This window comes from Lissotriton helveticus, chromosome 5_1 (assembly GCF_964261635.1).
Source record: "Lissotriton helveticus chromosome 5_1, aLisHel1.1, whole genome shotgun sequence".
NCBI lineage: Eukaryota > Metazoa > Chordata > Amphibia > Caudata > Salamandridae > Lissotriton > Lissotriton helveticus.
The window spans coordinates 1,737,487,414-1,737,505,231 of record NC_136065.1 but is presented as its reverse complement, the minus strand read 5'-3'; the positions used below and the strand labels follow the sequence as shown (position 1 = coordinate 1,737,505,231).

General features: G+C 47.7%; 1 protein-coding gene across 1 annotated transcript in view; it reads right to left on the bottom strand.

The window, feature by feature from the left end:
- Positions 1 to 17,818, bottom strand: part of LOC144755781 (uncharacterized) — a 548,432-nt gene that overhangs the window by 274,671 nt on the left and 255,943 nt on the right. Inside the window, exon 4 of the mRNA XM_078645019.1 lies at positions 1,248 to 1,357. Coding sequence (XP_078501145.1) covers positions 1,248 to 1,357 — 110 coding nt within the window. The remainder of the gene's footprint in view (positions 1 to 1,247; positions 1,358 to 17,818) is intronic.

The following is a 17,818-nucleotide window of genomic DNA, read 5'->3' as shown; positions in this document are numbered from 1 at the left end:
TCACAATCAATGTCTGCTTCTTGTTCAGTGCAGCCCTAGAAAGAATTTCATAACTCTAGGGGGTCGATTCCGATCCGGTAAAATGCGCTCCGAATCGTCGTACGGAGCGTTTTTTCCCCGTACGAATCGTACCCGTAAACGTCCCGTACGTACGACGAAGTACGATCCGTACCAGGAGCCGAACTCCGTACGAGTCGTACAGGACTCCGTATGACTCAAATCTCCGTACGAGTCTCACTCGGAACCCGCTGTACACGACATCACTACTGTTCGCGGCTGGTTTTTACGACCCAGCAAGTACGATTCGTGTCGGGTACGCACCGTACGACCCTTTTCCTACGGGAGCCGAAAACAGTCGTAAACGCAGAGTTCGCGCCGAAACAGGTACGGAACGCCCCCCCCCGGGTACGGCACGTACCCCCCATGATCGCAGGGGTACGCGCCGTATCCCTGTGATCATGCGGGGTACGTGCCGTACACCCAGCGTACATGGGGTAAGCACCGTACCCCATATACGGTGGGTGTACGGCACGTACCCCATGTACGCTGGGTGTACGGCGCGTACCCCGCATGATCACAGGGGTACGGCGCGTACCCCTGCGATCATGGGGGGTACGCGCCGTACGGTGTGTAGGTGATCGTGCGCTTTTCCGTACGAATCAACGTGTACCGTACGAATCGCGCCCAGGTCGGACGATCGGGATCGGAATCGTCCGGTCGTACGGCGTCCGTACGAGTCATACGGAAACGGCTCCGGATACGAATCGTACGGATGGGGATTTTACCGGATCGGAATCGACCCCCTGGTGTAGTCCTGCATCTGAACATCACTATTGGTTTACTGTATACTATTTAAAGAAACCCATTCCTGTATTTATATGAAAGTAGACAGGGCTCAATTAAAACAGAACCACACATCTGGGTAAATGACTACTTAAAATTGTTCTGATTCACCACCTCATGGATTCTGGCCTGTCTTATAAACACCTAATTTTATTCAGTCATTATCCTGATGACCAGTCAACACAAATATAACCACATCATCCCCTCACTCATGTACTTTAATTGGCTCTATCTCAAACCTCTCTGCAACATCTATTATACCATTGAAGCCAGTAAAACAGATTGCCAAAACAGATTAACTGACCAACCAATGCTCCTTCTCTGGCCACACTCATATTCTCAGCAGTCTGAACCTGCCGGTATTGGAGCTCATCAAAGTGTTTCTAAATAAAGAGGATACTTACACTTTTTTCAATCCCAGTTGAGACATTGAGGAAAGCGAAGGATTGTTGATTAGCCATGTCTGGTGTGTAAATCAGCGTTTTTAGATGCAACTCTCCAGGGACGATTTTTACTGCAAATGAAAGGTTATAGTTCAATTCATAAATCTGTTTGAATGTTGTACAGTTTAAAATTGCTTTGCTATTTGTAATATACTGTGTTAGAAATTCAGACAAATTTAGACAAAATCTTGCAGTGTTCTTCGTTAAAGAGATTTCTTCAATAACTCTTAACAATAGGTTCGTTAGAAGGAGATCTTCTTTACAAATTTATACCAGCCTTAACATCAATCTTTAGTCCAGCATGTACTAAAATGATGAGTTTTGGTATGCATGCCCTTTCCCTTAGATCTATGAATGCATTTCATTGTGTGTTTAGTGCCATCTGGTCCTATGTAACCGGCTTGTGGGAGAAATGGGTGTCTCTCATATGAATGTTTCCATGTAGGGGTCAGTGTACGTACTGGTAAGCCTACAAGGAAGGGTGGCATTTTACTAGATATCCCCCAAATTGATATTACATTTCTTTTTCTGCCTCATGATGAATTAACTATTTTTAGGTTGAGCCTAGCAGCGCCCATGCGCTTCTCTGCAAGCGTGCTTGTATCTACTTGGAGAGGCTAAGACCACACCCACCACTTTCCATTTGTTCCGTCATGTGCCTCCCTAATTTGATTCATTTTAATACGTGAAACATTGCTCTTTGTCCCGCCTTTGGGTGTGTTTTTACATTTGTGGCAACTGCCCCTGTTACATGTCCACCTTACTTTAGGATTTATTTGTTGTTTGCTCAGCGCACTTTTTATTTAATTGAATGGTCCTGCACCATTTATTGGTTGCCTGCAGCAGCTCTTGTGATCCCCTTTGCATTTTTCCCGTCTGTCCATTCCGCCCCCATCGCTTTTCTTTGTGAACACTCCACACAAGTAATGGAGTGACCATGCATTGGTCATCTCCCCAGTGCTCTCATCATTGTCTTCGCATCAGAGAGTGCCTGCAAGCCAAAACATTTTTTGCAGCATGCCTTTCTCTTGTTCTCCTTGCTGTACTCTTCTTGGGGCATATTATCAAGGGGATTTATCTCCGCTTTTTTGGCTTTAAAAGCCAAAAAAGCGGAGATAAATTTATCTCCCTATTACCTAGCTGTCGCTAACACCAATTAGCGACAGCTAGTAGGAGATAGCGACCATCTTGGGCCCCACTTTGCATGTCAGTGATATTTATCACTAATGACATGCAAAGTGGGCGTGCCAAGATGTTAGCGACTGGAAACAGTCGCTAACATCGCTATCTCCTATTACCAACTTTTGGAGATATTCGCGCTAAGCGCGAATATCTCCAAAAGCTAACACCTGCCCTGAGCAGTTCTTAGCCATGTTATCCAATGGGAGGTGGATAACATGGCTAAGAGCATTAGCTCGGTAATGCATGAATATCGCCGACTTTTCAGCGATATTCATGCATTGCGGCCGTTTTTTATCGCATTTGCGATAAACCTTGGTATTACCAAGGTTTATCTGCGATAAAAATCGCCGCAGCTCAGCGGTAAAATTTTGTCTCTAACCAAGCAATAGCAATAATTATCGCTATTGCTTGGTAATATGCCCCCTTGTTTTTATCAGCTCAGCACCAGTTTCATGATGTCTGCACATGAAAGGCTGGTAAGATCTAAGTAGAAAACACTCATATCTTTCAGGATTTTCTTTTTTTACTTATAGGTTGTTATGATAAAACAAACTGCTTCTCCAAGTCTGTACTTAAAACAAAAACCTTCAGCCTTGTAACCTGCAGCGGTTGCCTATCTCATCATTAACCTATGGCAACCACCTTAAATGTCTATTGGCTACAGGAACGGGGCCTGCTGAGTGAAGGACTTGCTCATTAGGTCCCATACACATGAATCATTTTTTTTTTTTAATGCAACTGCAACAAAAAATGTAGGTTCACATTCCTCATCAGAGGAACCGTACAGAGTGGTAGATTGTAGCAGTGTGTTTCTTGAACAAAAGATGGTGTCACAAGCCACCTGTTTGCATCCCAGATGATTTGAATGGGGCAGCAACACTAGTTCCCAAATCCTCCTGAGACTTGCCCTTAGTTTAAAGGAGGAGACACTGCTCCAGTGGCAAATCCCAGGGGGAAGGGGGTTGGGATGGAGAGAGTGTGTGAGTCAAAGATGTTGTGGCTCATCTACTCAACAGCAACACTGCAGCAGGCATTCACACCAGTCTCATGAATGGTACTGGCAGATTTGCTACCTATAAACAAATGAATAATAAGGCTTTAGTAAATGTCATGTAAATGTCATGGTACTTATAGAGCACACTGTCACCAGACGGTCACCTTGCGGTCACCTTGCGGTGTTGCCTATTCGGCTTCCTGGCACTGATACTCATACCGCTGTGGAACCCCTCCTGGCTTTCCCTTTGAAGTGTCCACTCCTGGGCCCCCCCAGGGTGAAGCCAGGCATCCTTAGTGCTGTTGGGGCCGGTGTGGAGGCTAAGCAAGCTATTGCCCAGAGTTGCAGCGTGGGGCCCGTGATTACAATAGGCACTGAGGCGAGAATTAACAAGTTCCGAGGAAATTGAGCCCGAGACCCCGCCGAGGCGGGAATCGAACCCTGGTCCCTGCCCAGAACTCTGCATCAGGGTCTGTTGCTCTAACCATTGAGCCACACTCCTCCGTATTAACTCTATCTCTTAAGGTATCACCTCACGAAAGCTTTTCAAATCTCAACCAAACTTTAGTTTTGTTGTTGTTTTGTTTTCGTATAGATTTTTTGTTGAGGCTCCTTTATCAAAAATTTTGAAACTGTAGTGAGTATGATTTCAGCATCAAACCCACAACCCAATTTGGATGGAGTTAGCTTAGCCTAAGTCCTCTCTGGCAGAGCCCTGCCAAAAGTATGTACAAGTTGAACAAAAACACTGATTACCTTTGTTTGCAGCACAATGTTGCAACTGAACTCAGCGTGAAGTAAACTCAAGCCTGGTAATATGTCTCTTCTTTTCTTCTAGTTCTTTTTTCCATCCAGGTGCGAGACTAATACAGGACATTCTTTGCGGTGAGGTTGAAGTGGGAGAAACAAGGGATCTGGCAAGACAGAGTCCTCAAAGCCAGGAAACAGGTAAGTGGCTGGCAAAGAGGCTAAGCGAAGGGGAGGTGTGTACACACTCTTTAAATAATACTGCTTTAAAACATTAATAAAGGTCACAATCAAATTGTTTGTAACAAGGAACAGGTGCAGATTATTAACTTGATGAGGCTGCCTTCTAGAAGGTGCTTTAGAATGTTCACAAAGGTCGCGTTATAATTGCTTATAGAAAGGAACAGGTATAGATGCTTAATTTGATGACGCTGTCTTTTAGAAGGTGTTTTAGAATGCTCACAGAAGGTCGCTTTCTAATTGGTTATAACGAGGAACTAGTGCAGATGATTAATTTGATGAGGCTGTCTTATGGAAAGTTCACATTGAAGTCATCTATGCCGGTGGCTTGATGCTTCTTCTGGTGGAGTTTCTGGATGTTTCCGTGGCGCTTCAAACCTGGCCTTGCATATGCATGGTAAAGCATTTGTTAAAGCTATTAAGTATATTCAAACAAACCAGGGAACACCGGCTAGATATTATTAACAGCATGTAATATGGTCAAAAGTCAAGGTACAGGATGTTTGTTCATTCAAAAGTGTTGGGAAAAATGATATGAGTCATGCCGATATATTGTGATAGTCAAGAGAGGTGATCTGTGGCAGGAATCCTGAAAGATGGGCCCTGTACACTGTTCCCTGTAAGGGGTTACCGTGCATGTGCACATACATCTGTCTCCCCGAGCGCGTAGTGCTGTGTGTAAAGTGCGCACACACAGCACATCCCAGGAGAGTGTTTGCACGGCCGGTTTTAAAATGCTCCTGAACTTGCTGCATTTCTTTTCTAAATTATGGGCCTTTTGAAAGCATTTACGTTAAATGCAGCTTATGACGGGTGCTGTGAATAACATAAATACTTTCTGAAATGCCCAAAATCAGTCCAGCAACCGCACTCTATCCAGAAAAGGAATACAGCAAGTCTACAAACACGAGGTGTGCTTTCAGAATCATCTGAAAGCACACGTTCATGCTTCTAAACTTGATGCATTTCTTTTCTAAATAGAGCGTGGCTGCGGGTCTGAATGTATGCCTTTTGTAAGTATTTATTTTAAATGCAACCCATGACGGGCACTGTGATTAACATAAATACTTTTTCAAAGGCCCACAATCAACCCCGCAGCCGCACTGTAATAAAAGAAATGCATCCAGTTTAAAAGCACGACGTGTGACTTCAGATGATCCTGAAGGCACACGTTGTGTTTGTAGACTTGCTGCATTTAGTTTCTTAATGAAGCGCGGCTGTGGGCTGATTGTGGGCCTTTTGAAAGAACTGATGTCAATCACAGCGCCCGTCATGGGCTGCATTTACCATAAATACTTTCAAAAGGCCCACAATCAGCCCGCAGCCGCTCTCTATTTAGAAAAGAAATGCAGAAAGTTTAAAAGCATGAACATGTGCTTTCAGATAATTCTGAAAGCACACCTCGTGTTTGTCACCAGTCCTAGAAATAGAAGGAAGTTTCTTTAGTTTTTTCTTTAGGCACATTACTTGCTTCCCTCTGTAAGGCAAAGCGCGGAGATACCCCTTTGGGGGTTTATTCATGCGCTATAGAAGCATATAAAATAAAATAAATAAAATAGGAGCCCACAAATAGAGGGGGTGAAGTTAGGAAGATCAGAGTGATCAGGAGATAAGTTACAAGAAGGCGAGTTTATGACAGAGCTTTAAGTAGGCCGGGTTCTGCCGGTGCTCAGTACCAGCAGCTCTAAAAAGAAGGTGCTGAGAGGGGCCCCTATTGGGCTCTCCATTTTTGCCTGAACCTCAGGGTGGAAAAAAAATCTTAAGTCTGCATCAGTTCACTGCTTGTGATGTAACTTTTATTCTTTTGCAGTTTTATATAGTGTGAACTCAACCCAAAAGTTTAGGAGCACTGTACATGATTTATTATTATTATTATTTTTTTTTTTGCTATACATGGGGAGATTAATTGATTTGCCTGGAATCACAGGATGTTAAGCTGACACGAGACTCAAAACCCACCTCCTAAATCGGCAGCTCGAGCATTAAGCCACAACCTCTATCACAAGAGCGGAAGCTTTTTCAATTTTATATGCAACAAGCAACCATTGATAAAGCCAATAGTCCTGGTTTCTTGTAGGTGTAATGTTACTTGTATTATATATCTGGATGCAACGACATTAGCAGCAAAATATCAGTTGGGTGGAACAATATGTGACACACAGTCGTTATCATGCAAATGTATCGGTAATAACTAATATATTGTTTTTGCAGCAGTATTGGAATGAGCAGTCAATTTATCTACAGGAAGTCAATTGGTTTGGGTAATACTGTTGAATTAGTTTGTCAAATTATAAACTGTGATTTTAATGTTATAAAAGTATGTGCTCAATCAATCAGGATAAAAGGTGTAAACTTTTACAAAGCCTCCATACTGAGACACTATTTCTTTTCATAAATCAGAGGTTTCGCCTAGACTTGCATTTCTTAACATGAGACCCGGCAAAGTATATGCATTGCTTGCTCTCCAGGGACATATAAGCTTCCAGTGTATTGTGTAAGGTATTTACTTATATGTGTCTGTTTTATATAGTACAAACATGTTGTCATCAACTGTTCAAAGATTTTTAAAGCACTGTAAACCTACAGACAACAGAAACATCTTCAACTCAGCTCCAACAAACTTCAGCACTGCATCACTTCAGCACCAGGGCATCAAACCTCATTGGGAAAACCAATAGCTCCAGCTAAACACTTAGGGGCCTATTATCAAGAACGGCGTTAAAATTATCGCTGGTGTAGCAGCAGAAAACTGCAGCTAAAGCAGCGATAATGTGCTTGATAATATGCCCTGGAGAATTCCAAAAGAAGCTCCTGTTCACACCAGAACATGGACTACTATTCGAATTCTCAAGGGCATATTATCAAGCCCATTATCACTGTTTTAGCGGCCGCTAAACCGGCGATAACTTTTAACGCTGTTCTTGATAATATGCCCCTTAGAAGGTACAAAAGGCAAGACCTATTGGCTTTGTCAATGCTTGTTTGGCATGATGCAACAAAGCTGGAGATGGCAAAATTCCAACTTATATATGCGAACGAAAACAGCAATTGGAACATTAAAAACACGCACGTTAAATTAAATTTCTGAAGCATGTTGGCTTTCTTGATCTCAGCCAAGGGGACGTTTGTGAACCTGATACTTGATCAAGTAAAAAAATTGCCACATTCACCGTGAGGAAACTGCAATATCAATACAGCATAGCACTGTATTAACGCCCCACTACGGGATAATGTAGTTGGAAGAAGAGAAACCTGTATTATCAATCAATCAATCAATCAATCATATCATTTGTAAAGTGCACTACTCACCCATGAGGGTCTCAAGGCGCTGGGGAGGGGAATGCTGCTACTGCTTGAAAAGCCAGGTCTTGAGGAGTTTTCTGAAGGTCAGCAGGTCTTGGGTCTGCCATAGGTGGATGGGGAGGGTGTTCCAGGTCTTGGCGGCAAGGTGGGAGAACGATCTGCCGCCGGAGGTCGCTCTCCGGAAGCGGGGGACTGTGGCGAGGTCGGTGGAGCGGAGCTGGTGGGTGGGGGTGTAGAAGCTGAGTCGTCTGTTGAGGTACGTTGGTCCGGTGTTGTGGAGTGCCTTGTGTGCGTGGGTGAGGAGCTTGAAGGTTATCCTCTTGTTTACTGGGAGCCAGTGCAAGTCTCTCAGGTGGGGTGTGATGTGGCTACGGCGAGGGATGTTGAGGATCAGGCGTGCAGAGGCGTTCTGGATGAGTTGGAGCCGTCTCAGGAGTTTGGCCGAGGCTGCTGCGTATAGGGCATTTCCGTAGTCCAACCTGCTGCTGACAAGGGCCTGGGTGACCGTTCTTCTAATTTCAGTGGCGATCTACTTGTAGATCATGCGGAGGGTGTTGAAGCAGGAGGAGGAGACGGCGTTTACCTGTTTAGTCATGGAGAGGGTGAAGTCGAGGATGACCACTAGGTTGCGTGCATGGTCGATCGGTGTTGGAGCGGTTCCCAGTGCGATCGTCACCAGGAGTCGGCCCAGGTCGAAGGGGTGGATCCGAGGATGAAGACCTTCGTCTTGTCCGAGTTCATCTTCAGTCGGCTGTTCCTCATCCATTCAGCGATGGCCTTCATTCCTTCGTGAAGGTTGGTTTTGGCGGTCTTTGGTGAGGGATAGGATCAGCTGGGTGTCATCGGCGTAGGAGATGATGTTGAGGTCGTGCGGACGGGTGACGTGGGCGAGCTATGCCATGTAGATGTTAAACAGAGTTGGGCTGAGGTATGAGCCCTGGGGTACGCCGCAGATGATCTCGGTGGCTTCGGAGCGGAAGGGGGGAAGGCGGATGCTCTGTGTTCTGCCGGAGAGGAAGGAGGTGGTCCAGTCCAGGGCCTTTTCTTGGATCCCGGCGTTGTGGAGGCGTGTTCGTAGTGTGTGGTGGCAGACTGTGTCGAAGGCGGCTGACAGGTTCAGGAGGATGAGGGCCGCTGTTTCTCCGTTATCTAGCAGGGACTTGATGTCATCGGTGGCGGCGATAAGGGTAGTCTCAGTGCTGTGGTTGCTGCGGAAACCGGACTTGGAGGGGTCCAGGATGTTGTTCTCCTCGAGGTAGCGGGTCAGTTGTTCGTTGATGGTCTTCTCGATGACCTTTGCCGGGAACATGAGAAGGGAGATGGGACGGACGTTCTTGAGGTCCTTGGGGTCCGACTTGGGTTTCCTGAATAAGGCGTTGATCTCAGTGTGCTTCCAGCTCTCTGGGAAGGTTGCTGTCTCGAACGAGGTGTTTATGACTTTCCGGAGATGGGGTGCGATGGATGTGCTGGCTTTGTTGAAGATGTGGTGTGGGCATGGGTCTGAAGGAGATCCGGAGTGGATGGCGTTCATGATCGTGATGGTGTCGTCGTCGTTGATGTTGGTCCACGAGAGCAGGCGGTTGGTGCAGATGGTGGACGTGGGGGAAGAGGTCTCAGTGGTTGTCGGGGTGGTCGTGGCGTTGAAGCTGTCATTGATGTCTGCGATCTTGCGGTGGAAGAAGGTGGCCAGCGAGTCGCACAGGTCTTGCAAGGGTGGGATGTAGTGTGTGTTGGAGCTGGGGTTGGAGAGTTCCTTCACGATGTTGAAGAGCTCTTTGTTGTTGTGCGTGTTGTTGTCTAGGCGGTCTTTGAAGGAGGCCCTTTTGGTGGATCTGATGAGGTGATGGTTCTGCGGGTGGCGTTCTTGTGGACTGCTTGGCTGTCCGGTGTTTTTCACAGAGCCAGATCTTCTCTAGCTTTCTGCAGGTTTGCTTGGAGGCCCGGAGGTCTTCAGTGAACCAGCTGGCTTTCTTGTTGGTGTGACTGTTGGAGGGTTTCTTGATCAAGGCGAGGGTGTTGGCGCAGTCGTTGAACCACTGTCTGAGGTTGCGGGCGGCGGTGTCGGGGTTAGTGGGTTTGGCAGGTGGGCTCTGGGCGAGGGTGGTGGTTAGCTGGTCTTCAGTGACTTTGATCTAGCAGCGGCGTGGCATTTGTTGGGTGCGGTGGTGCATGGTGGGATTCTTGAAGGTGAAGTGGATGCAGCGATGGTCGGTCCAGTGGAGTTCGGTGGTGTGGTTGAAGGAGACGTGGGGGCTTGCGGAGAAGATGGGGTCAAGCGTGTGACCGGCGGAATGGGTGGGTGTTGTGATGAGTTGTCTGAGTCCGAGGTTGGCTAATTTGTTGATCAGGGTGGTGGAGTTGGTGTCGTTGTTGTTCTCAAGGTGGAAGTTCAGGTCCCCAAGGAGTATGTAGACCATGGAGGTGAGGGCGTGTGTGCTGACGAAGTCGGCGATGGAGACACTGAACTGTGGTCAGGGTCCGAGGGGTCTTTAGATGAGGGTTTCTCTAAGGGTGGTGTTGGGGTCGGTGTGGATCTGGAAATGCAGGTGTTCGGCGGGGATGAGGGTGTCGTCGGTGTTGGTCGAGTCTCTGATAGTGTTCCTGTGGACAATGGCGATTCCTCCTCCTGTTCCGTTGGTTCGGTCCCTGCGGGTGATCTTGTACCCTTTTGGGACGGCTATGGCTATTACTTCATGGTTGGGGTTTAGTGTTGCAACTTTAATCTGGAAGCTGAATACAAACATACTTGCCAATCCTACTGATTTAGTTGGTTGGCCGCTACTTTTATTGCAGTCTTACTGCTTTATCCCAACCATTTCACTGCCTAATAAGGCCCAAGCAGGGCAGTATTACATCTCCTGTCCGTGGAATTTGAAAACATGAAAGCAACCACCAGCCTGGGAAAACCGAGGCTGCCCGAGACTCCTAAAAGCTAAGGAGCTGTGTTTCACAGAGTGTTCCGCAATGACAGGCCACAAGGAGGGACTAGGTATTGGACTGCCTTCAAGCTCTGGAACACGCTGTGACAGGACAGCAAGACTTCTGAGTGCAGTTTGTCAAGCTTTCTTTAACTTGACAAGTAGGTGATCGGGGTCAGTGGTTCCACATTTGCGCCACCACAGGGCAGGATTGCAGCTGCTATACAAGAAGTGCTAGCAGTGCAGACACAGCCTGGATCAGTTGCTGCAGTCAAGATCGGGCTGGGGAACCATAAGCAGCACTGGAAAAAGTGCAAACCAGCCCCAATCACTTTATCTCCGTAGGCAATCTCTTTACATCCACCAATTCTCTTTCCCTCTCCTACTCTTGTCACTCTCTTCTTCCTCTCTGGTCAATTCCTCTCTACCTCTCCCCCCTCTATCTTAAAGCCTCCCCGCACCGGCTACAATTAACCTCGGGTAGCTGTGGAAGTGACAGAGGAAACAGGAGTGACCCTGGGCTTTTAAAAATGGCCTCCCAGGGCTAGAACAAACCGACGAAGTGCCCGGTGGAATAAAAGGCCTGTCTGGGCCTGCTGCAGTTCAGCATTAGCCAGTGCACTTACAGGTTCACTGTGCACGTGTTCACGATGCGTATCAAATAGTTCTGCCATATCTGCATATCTTCCATTTACAGTTTCTAATCATAGTGGCCATCAAGAGGTGGACAATGCAGGGAGAAAGGCGGCCTAAGTCTCACTGTTCAGCTGTTAAGTCTCACTGTTCAAATTGCTGAGGTGTAACAAAAATGGCACAGCAGCTCAGCAGTTAGGGTGACTGTTAGTAAATGATGCAGATGGTTTAGAAGATGGTGCTGGATTGGGGGGAGGTGATCATATTTTTCCAGGCCCTGAAAGAGATGGGCAGGGTGTATATGCCCTTAAGAAGGAGAGGGGGCAAATGGTAAAGGCCATTGAGAAGAGCATTACCACTATTCAGATGCATCCACATGAAGGCTTGAATAGCACTTATGAAGCCACTTTCTGGAAGAAACGGTTTCACCATCTTCAGAAGAAAGAGCTCTGCCAACCTGGAAGCAATCACCTGGTGTCAAGATGTATTAACGTGGATGATGGTGGGAATACAGTGTTTCCTGGCTTAGAAGTTTGAGCTGGACTAGTCCTATTGGAGCAGGAATAAAACTAATTTAAACATGGCTTGTCTCTGTCTAGAGTGCTGCAGTGGGTGAAAAAACAATGGTTGGGGAATTGTTCCTGCACAATTGTCAGTTGCTAAGATTAATTCAAATAGTCTTTCCATCACCTTGTTGTATGTTTCAAGAGCTGTCCTAATTGCATCAGGAATGCCACGACGTGCTTCATGTGTTCACTGTTCCACAGGACTCAAGCTACACCTCACTGATGATGCCTAAATAGTGCAAAACTGGTCTGGGGCTGCTTGTGCTGCCATTTGGAGGTGACCTGGCCTCGCATTTTGGGCGGAGTGTTCATGTTGGAGCAAGACTATAACTGATTTGCACGTGGTGGTCTCTGTCTAGGGTAGTATAATCGGTAAAAAATGATGGACTGGAATGGGGCCTGTGTGATCATCAGTGGCTGAAAATAATTAAAGTATTCTTGAAGCTATCTTATGGTTTCTTGCAGGAGCAGAGTAAGAGTTAGGCACTACAGTTGCAAGATGTCTCGGGTAATTAGTCATGAGGTTGAATCCTGTCAAGGCCTCGGGTAATAGAAACCTCTGTTATTTATAGTATTTACACACAAAACGTGATATGAATTGTTATTTAAATATAAGTTCTTATAGCAGCAGGATGTGACAATTTAACCTAGTGCTCACTATCTTAATTTTGTCTCTCAGCAGCTCTAGAATCCACCATGCTTCAAAACCCCAGGGATACACAACAATTTCTCAATTTCCCTTTCCACTTAATGATGATGATGATGATGATGATGATGGTGATGATGATGATTACGCACTTGTATAGCGCACGACTACCCGTAGGCATCTCGGCGCTTGTGCGAATACCACCGAGGAACCCTTCCTGGCCATTCCCTGTGAAGAGCCCACTCCTGGGCACCCCCAAGGTAAAGTCAGGCATCCTCAGCATTGTTGAGGCCATTGTAGAGATTAAGCAAGCTATTGCCCAGAGGTGCAGAGTGGGACTTATGATGAGAATAGGCACCGAGGTGAGAATTATCAGGTCCGAGGAAATTGAACCCGAGACCCGCCGAGGCAGGAATTGAACCCTGGTCCCGGCCAGACTACTGCATCAGGGTCTGCCGCTCTAACCATTGAGCCACACTTCTCTACAATCCACTCACTGTGGTACACTGCTAGGTCAATACTCGTGTCCAGGGTCCGGTGTCCTAAGGGATAGCTTACTGGCGCTGGAAGACTGTGCTAGCTCTTCAAAAGTTTACATTTGTTTTCCACCAGATTAGCATGGATAGGTGTGGACCAGTGGAATAACACTAGCCCCCGCGGTGTGTGGGGGGGGGGGCTGAGCTCCACAGGCCTCCTCCTGCATTGTGCATAGTTGGTGGCCCCCTGGCCTGGGAGCTCCTGACTGGGTCCAGAGTGTGGGGTGTCCCCTCCATGTACTTTGCAGGGGGTGCCCCTCAGATTTTTCAGGAATTTGCAGAATGTGAGCACATATTCCTAAATCGAGAAGCAAATGTTGAGGTAGGAGGTAGCCAAATCTAGGGAGCCAATGCGCACCTGTCCAATAATCAGCTGTAAATATTGATAAAACACACCCATGGCCGCTTTCTGCCTGTGCTAGGTGCAGGTCTCTTAAGGTCTTATCTATGTGGCCGTCTGGTAACCATTGGCGTTTCTGCAAAGCTATCCTTCACCACTTCTGGACCTGTCTCATTAAAACATCAACACATTCATGGATGGTAGACGGGTACCTTGATTCAGGCAGATATCCATTTCTGAGGATTCACAGAATATTGTGAGAGTACAGGTGGAACTTTCCACAAATTTCAGTTATCCATGTGCATTCACCATACACTCTGCGTACGCCAGGGAATCGTGGCAGATAATCTCCTCAACTAAGCATAGGGTAAATGTGGGGATATAATGTTTTCACTGTTTTTTCTCTTTAGGGGAAACCATTTTTTCCAGCGTAGAAACCTATTTGCCCATATCTCCTTGAAATATGACAGTACTACCCTTCTTGTCCCATCCTGCCAGGGCAATTCCACCTGAGATTTACAAACTGGTAAAGGAACTTCCAAAGTTCCCCATTACCAATCAAACGTACTACCTAGTGGTTGATCATACAACATATCTTTGGCCAGAAGGAGATTTACTCCACTGAAAATCAACAAACTAACAAACTGACTTACTCCAGCAGCTGGCAGTACCTGCTGATTCTGAGCACCTGAATCAGTAAATTTACATCTGCACTGGACTATTTTGAGCTTGTTAGTATAGTTGAAAAACACAAAATAATATATGAATCAGGCTCCAAACTGCATCAGTTTTCTAGCTTCCACTTGACCTTTACTCAGTAAACACAGCCTTAGATTGCAATTGCATTTATATAGCGCTTACTTCTCTTGAAAAGGCGTCGAATCTCTTTCCAGCAAGGAGCACACTACTCTGAAACCCAAAAAGGATTACTGGTGAATGAGTATAGAGAAATAAGAAATTAGTTTGAGTGGTGGACATGTGAGTCTGTTAGTTGGATTGAAAAGGACAGTGGAGGGATAGAAGAGGGAAGGATCTATAAAGTGTTTATTTGACGATCATAGCAGCAGGAGGAGGTCTGGGATGAGTGGATGTTATTCCGGTGGTGAGTAGGCGCCGTATAAGTCATAAGAAATCGTAATATAGGAGAAGCTCTCACCACGAGTTCCCCCTGGGCTTCTTGGCGCTCGTTGTAAGCAATTCCATGAATACCCAAACTGCGGGTGAGGTTCAAATGTCTAAATTAGCCTGGTATAACAAAAATTGGTGCCAAGCGAATACATCTTTTGAGGACTCCCCGCCTGTTCATATTTCAGCTTTGTGTGAGGTATGTGGTGATACTGAGAGGTCCACACAGACGCACAGGGAATGCTCCACATGTTTAGGTCGCGCTGGAGTACAATGCGAAGCATTGTCCAGCTCGACAACTATAGTTGCCCGTCTCCTGGGAATCTGAGACAGGGTTCGGGCACGCGCGCCGATTGGTGTATGGGGACGCGCACGTCCAGGCCGGCGCTGTGCCCATCCCCTGCCTCAGATTCCCTGAGGTCCGCAAACACAGCCACACTCATGCATGCGTGCACACACACACACACACATACATCCACGCAGGCACATCAGGACGCACTTACACAGAAACACAGCCCCACATATAGACACGCACAGCTAACAGACACAGTCACACATATACATACACACGCACAGCTACACACGCGCACACGCACAGCTACACCCACACACACGCACAATCCCCCCCCCTCACCGGGCTCTTTTCTTGTATTAAGAAAGGCAAGAAGTTCCGCCCCTGCATCCGTGGCCTGAAGTTACTAAATGCTGCTGGCATGGCACCTAGCCCCGCCACTCAGTGTGGATAGTGGCTGCTACTCCCAGACGCTGCGTGGGGTGGAGTCAACCACAGTCTGGGTCTGCCACTGCTTCTTTCCTTATCGCTTTTGAGACAGCGTGCGACTGTGCGACCATCAGGCGCGCATGCGCCATCTTCGGGACACGTCTATTCCTTGCGCAAGCCTGTTGAGGCACACGTTGCTCAGTACCCCAGTGCGCATGTGCAGTGTGCGTGAGCTCGCCCATTGTGCAGCCTCCTGTAGCACTTTGCGTGCCGGCGCGCGTTCAATCGTTTTTTGCCTGACTTGTGGTCTGGTGGAGCCTTCCCTCGTCGCATAAATTGTGCTCCTTGTGATCGCCGCCGGCATTAGTTCTGTAGCACCAGCAGCGAGGTAATGGGCCGAACCTCGGTAGTGAACGGCAGGGTGGTGGTATTGCCTGTTTATGTTGAACTCGCAACATTGGTCTGAGGATGTCACCTGGCACCTCGGGACCCACGGAACTGAAGACATTGTGAGACTAGACTGAGATCATGGCGGATCGAGGCCGAAGGGATGCGAAAGTGAAGGCATAAATCACAGAGCGTCATGTGTAGATGCATGGGGAACTGGTGCAGCAGCAGGACGCCGCTGCGGCTCGGAGAGGTTGCATAGCGAGGGTAGTTTAAGCAAGTGGGTTCTAAGCTCTTCAGAAGTGCAGAATACGTTTTTACCCTGCTGCAGCACCGCTCCACACTACTCAAAATGAATACACCATCTGTGTGCGGGTGCAGAGGTGTCAGTGGCCCAGCATCGGCCATTGCAACCAGCCACCTGATGAGATCATGAAAGCAACATGGGTGTCACTGCTAGAGCTTTGGACCTACTACCCGTCACATATTATCATTACTCTAGTAGTAAAAGCCTTAGTTTTCAATGTGAAAGGTGGAGCACAGTCATTACTTATTTTATTCACCCAGATGTCTCCTGCAGCCTCCTACCTGTCTGGCATCGTTTGTGATTTGGCTGCCCGTTTATTTTTTGGGATACTGTATTGTAGCCCGTCCTGTTGAGCTTGCTGACCCATAAGCACCTGGGAATATTGGTGAGGCTGTTGTCTTGTTTGTTAATAGATTTCAGTGACGGAGCAGGAGCTTAAGCAAAACCTAAAAATTGAGTTAATCTTCCGGAGTGCTGGAGCACATTACAGGCTTTGGCCATGCTAAAGCTGAAAGTCCGGCCTCCTTTGATGACACAGTCTTACGACAGAGAAAACTGACAGAGTAGTAGGGGATAATGTGAGAATTGTTTTTGGATGTATCTTAGTTCTTAACAATGCAAGGCATGGTGGCAGATGCAGAGTGGTTTGAAAAGGTAACTTTTCTGAATGTTAAGTTTTCCTTTCTCTTGTTTACTAAGCGACTACAATCGTTTCATTACCTCTACGTCCCTCGTCCTCGACCCAGTCATCACTCATGAGGTATTCCACAGACAGGAAACAAAACAGGAAACGCTTTTAGGCTCCACCCCCCTCATGCCAGGTGCTATATCACACCTCACCACCAGAAGCACATCCTGTTTTGTTTCCTGTCGGTGGATTACTTGATGGGAGATGCTGGGGTGAGTGCTGGGCACATACCTGCTTCGCTGCGTCCTGTGGATCCTCCTCTGCTGGGCTTTGGGGGCTCCCGTGGACTGTCGTGGGATTCTTGAAGTGGGGTCTGCTGGTCTTCCCTGTCTTCTCCTGGATTCCGGTAACCTGTGCTGCTTGGCTCCTTGGGTTTCCTGGTGCTTCGCTGGATTCACGGTGAGTGCGGGGGTGTTTGCGCTGGGCCGATTATTGGGCGCGCTTCTCCCCGTGGCTCTGGATTCTTGATGTCAGCGTGGCTCTCGCGCCCTCCCTTTAAGGGTGGGGGCGCGGGTGTCGGCCTCGGTGCGCGCTTCCGTGCTGGAGGGCGCTTCCGGGCTGGTGGACGCTTCTCGGGTTGCTGCCGCTTTGATCGGGCGCCTGGGTGGACTCCGGGCGCTGCGATTTTGATGCGCTCCCGCCGGTCGGGTGGGGGCACGGGTCTCGGCTTCCCTCTGTCCCCGCCTGGCTATTGATGGGTTTGTTGGCCTGGACGCCTGGGTGGGCTCCAAACGATTCAGAAAAGGGGGGCTCCATGCGCTCCTGTTTTCGGCATCATCTGTGTCCTGGGCCTGCGCTACTCTTACGCCGAGGATCTCGGCTTGGCCCCGCCCCTCCTGGGTGTTCCCGGTTCGGCCTGTCTTCGGATTGGTCGCTGGTGGGGCTTGACTTTTTGGGGATTTTTTTATTGGTTGATTCATCCCCTGCTACCTCTTGTGCCTTTTTGGTCTGATTGGTCTGGCTGGCGTGCACTATTTTTGTGCCCTCTGGGGGATGTTTCTACCTGTGGTTACCTGCTTCTTTGCCTTGTGCTTTGTTTCAGTGTGTGGAGTTGAGATGGGGAAGCATCATCATAAGAGGAAGTGTTCTTCTCCTGTGCCTCTCTCTTCTCCTGCTTCCAGTGGGGACTCCTCTCCTCCTCCTGTGAAGCGTGCCAGGCGGGATGATGATCGTATTAAGCGCCTTATTCTGGAGACTCT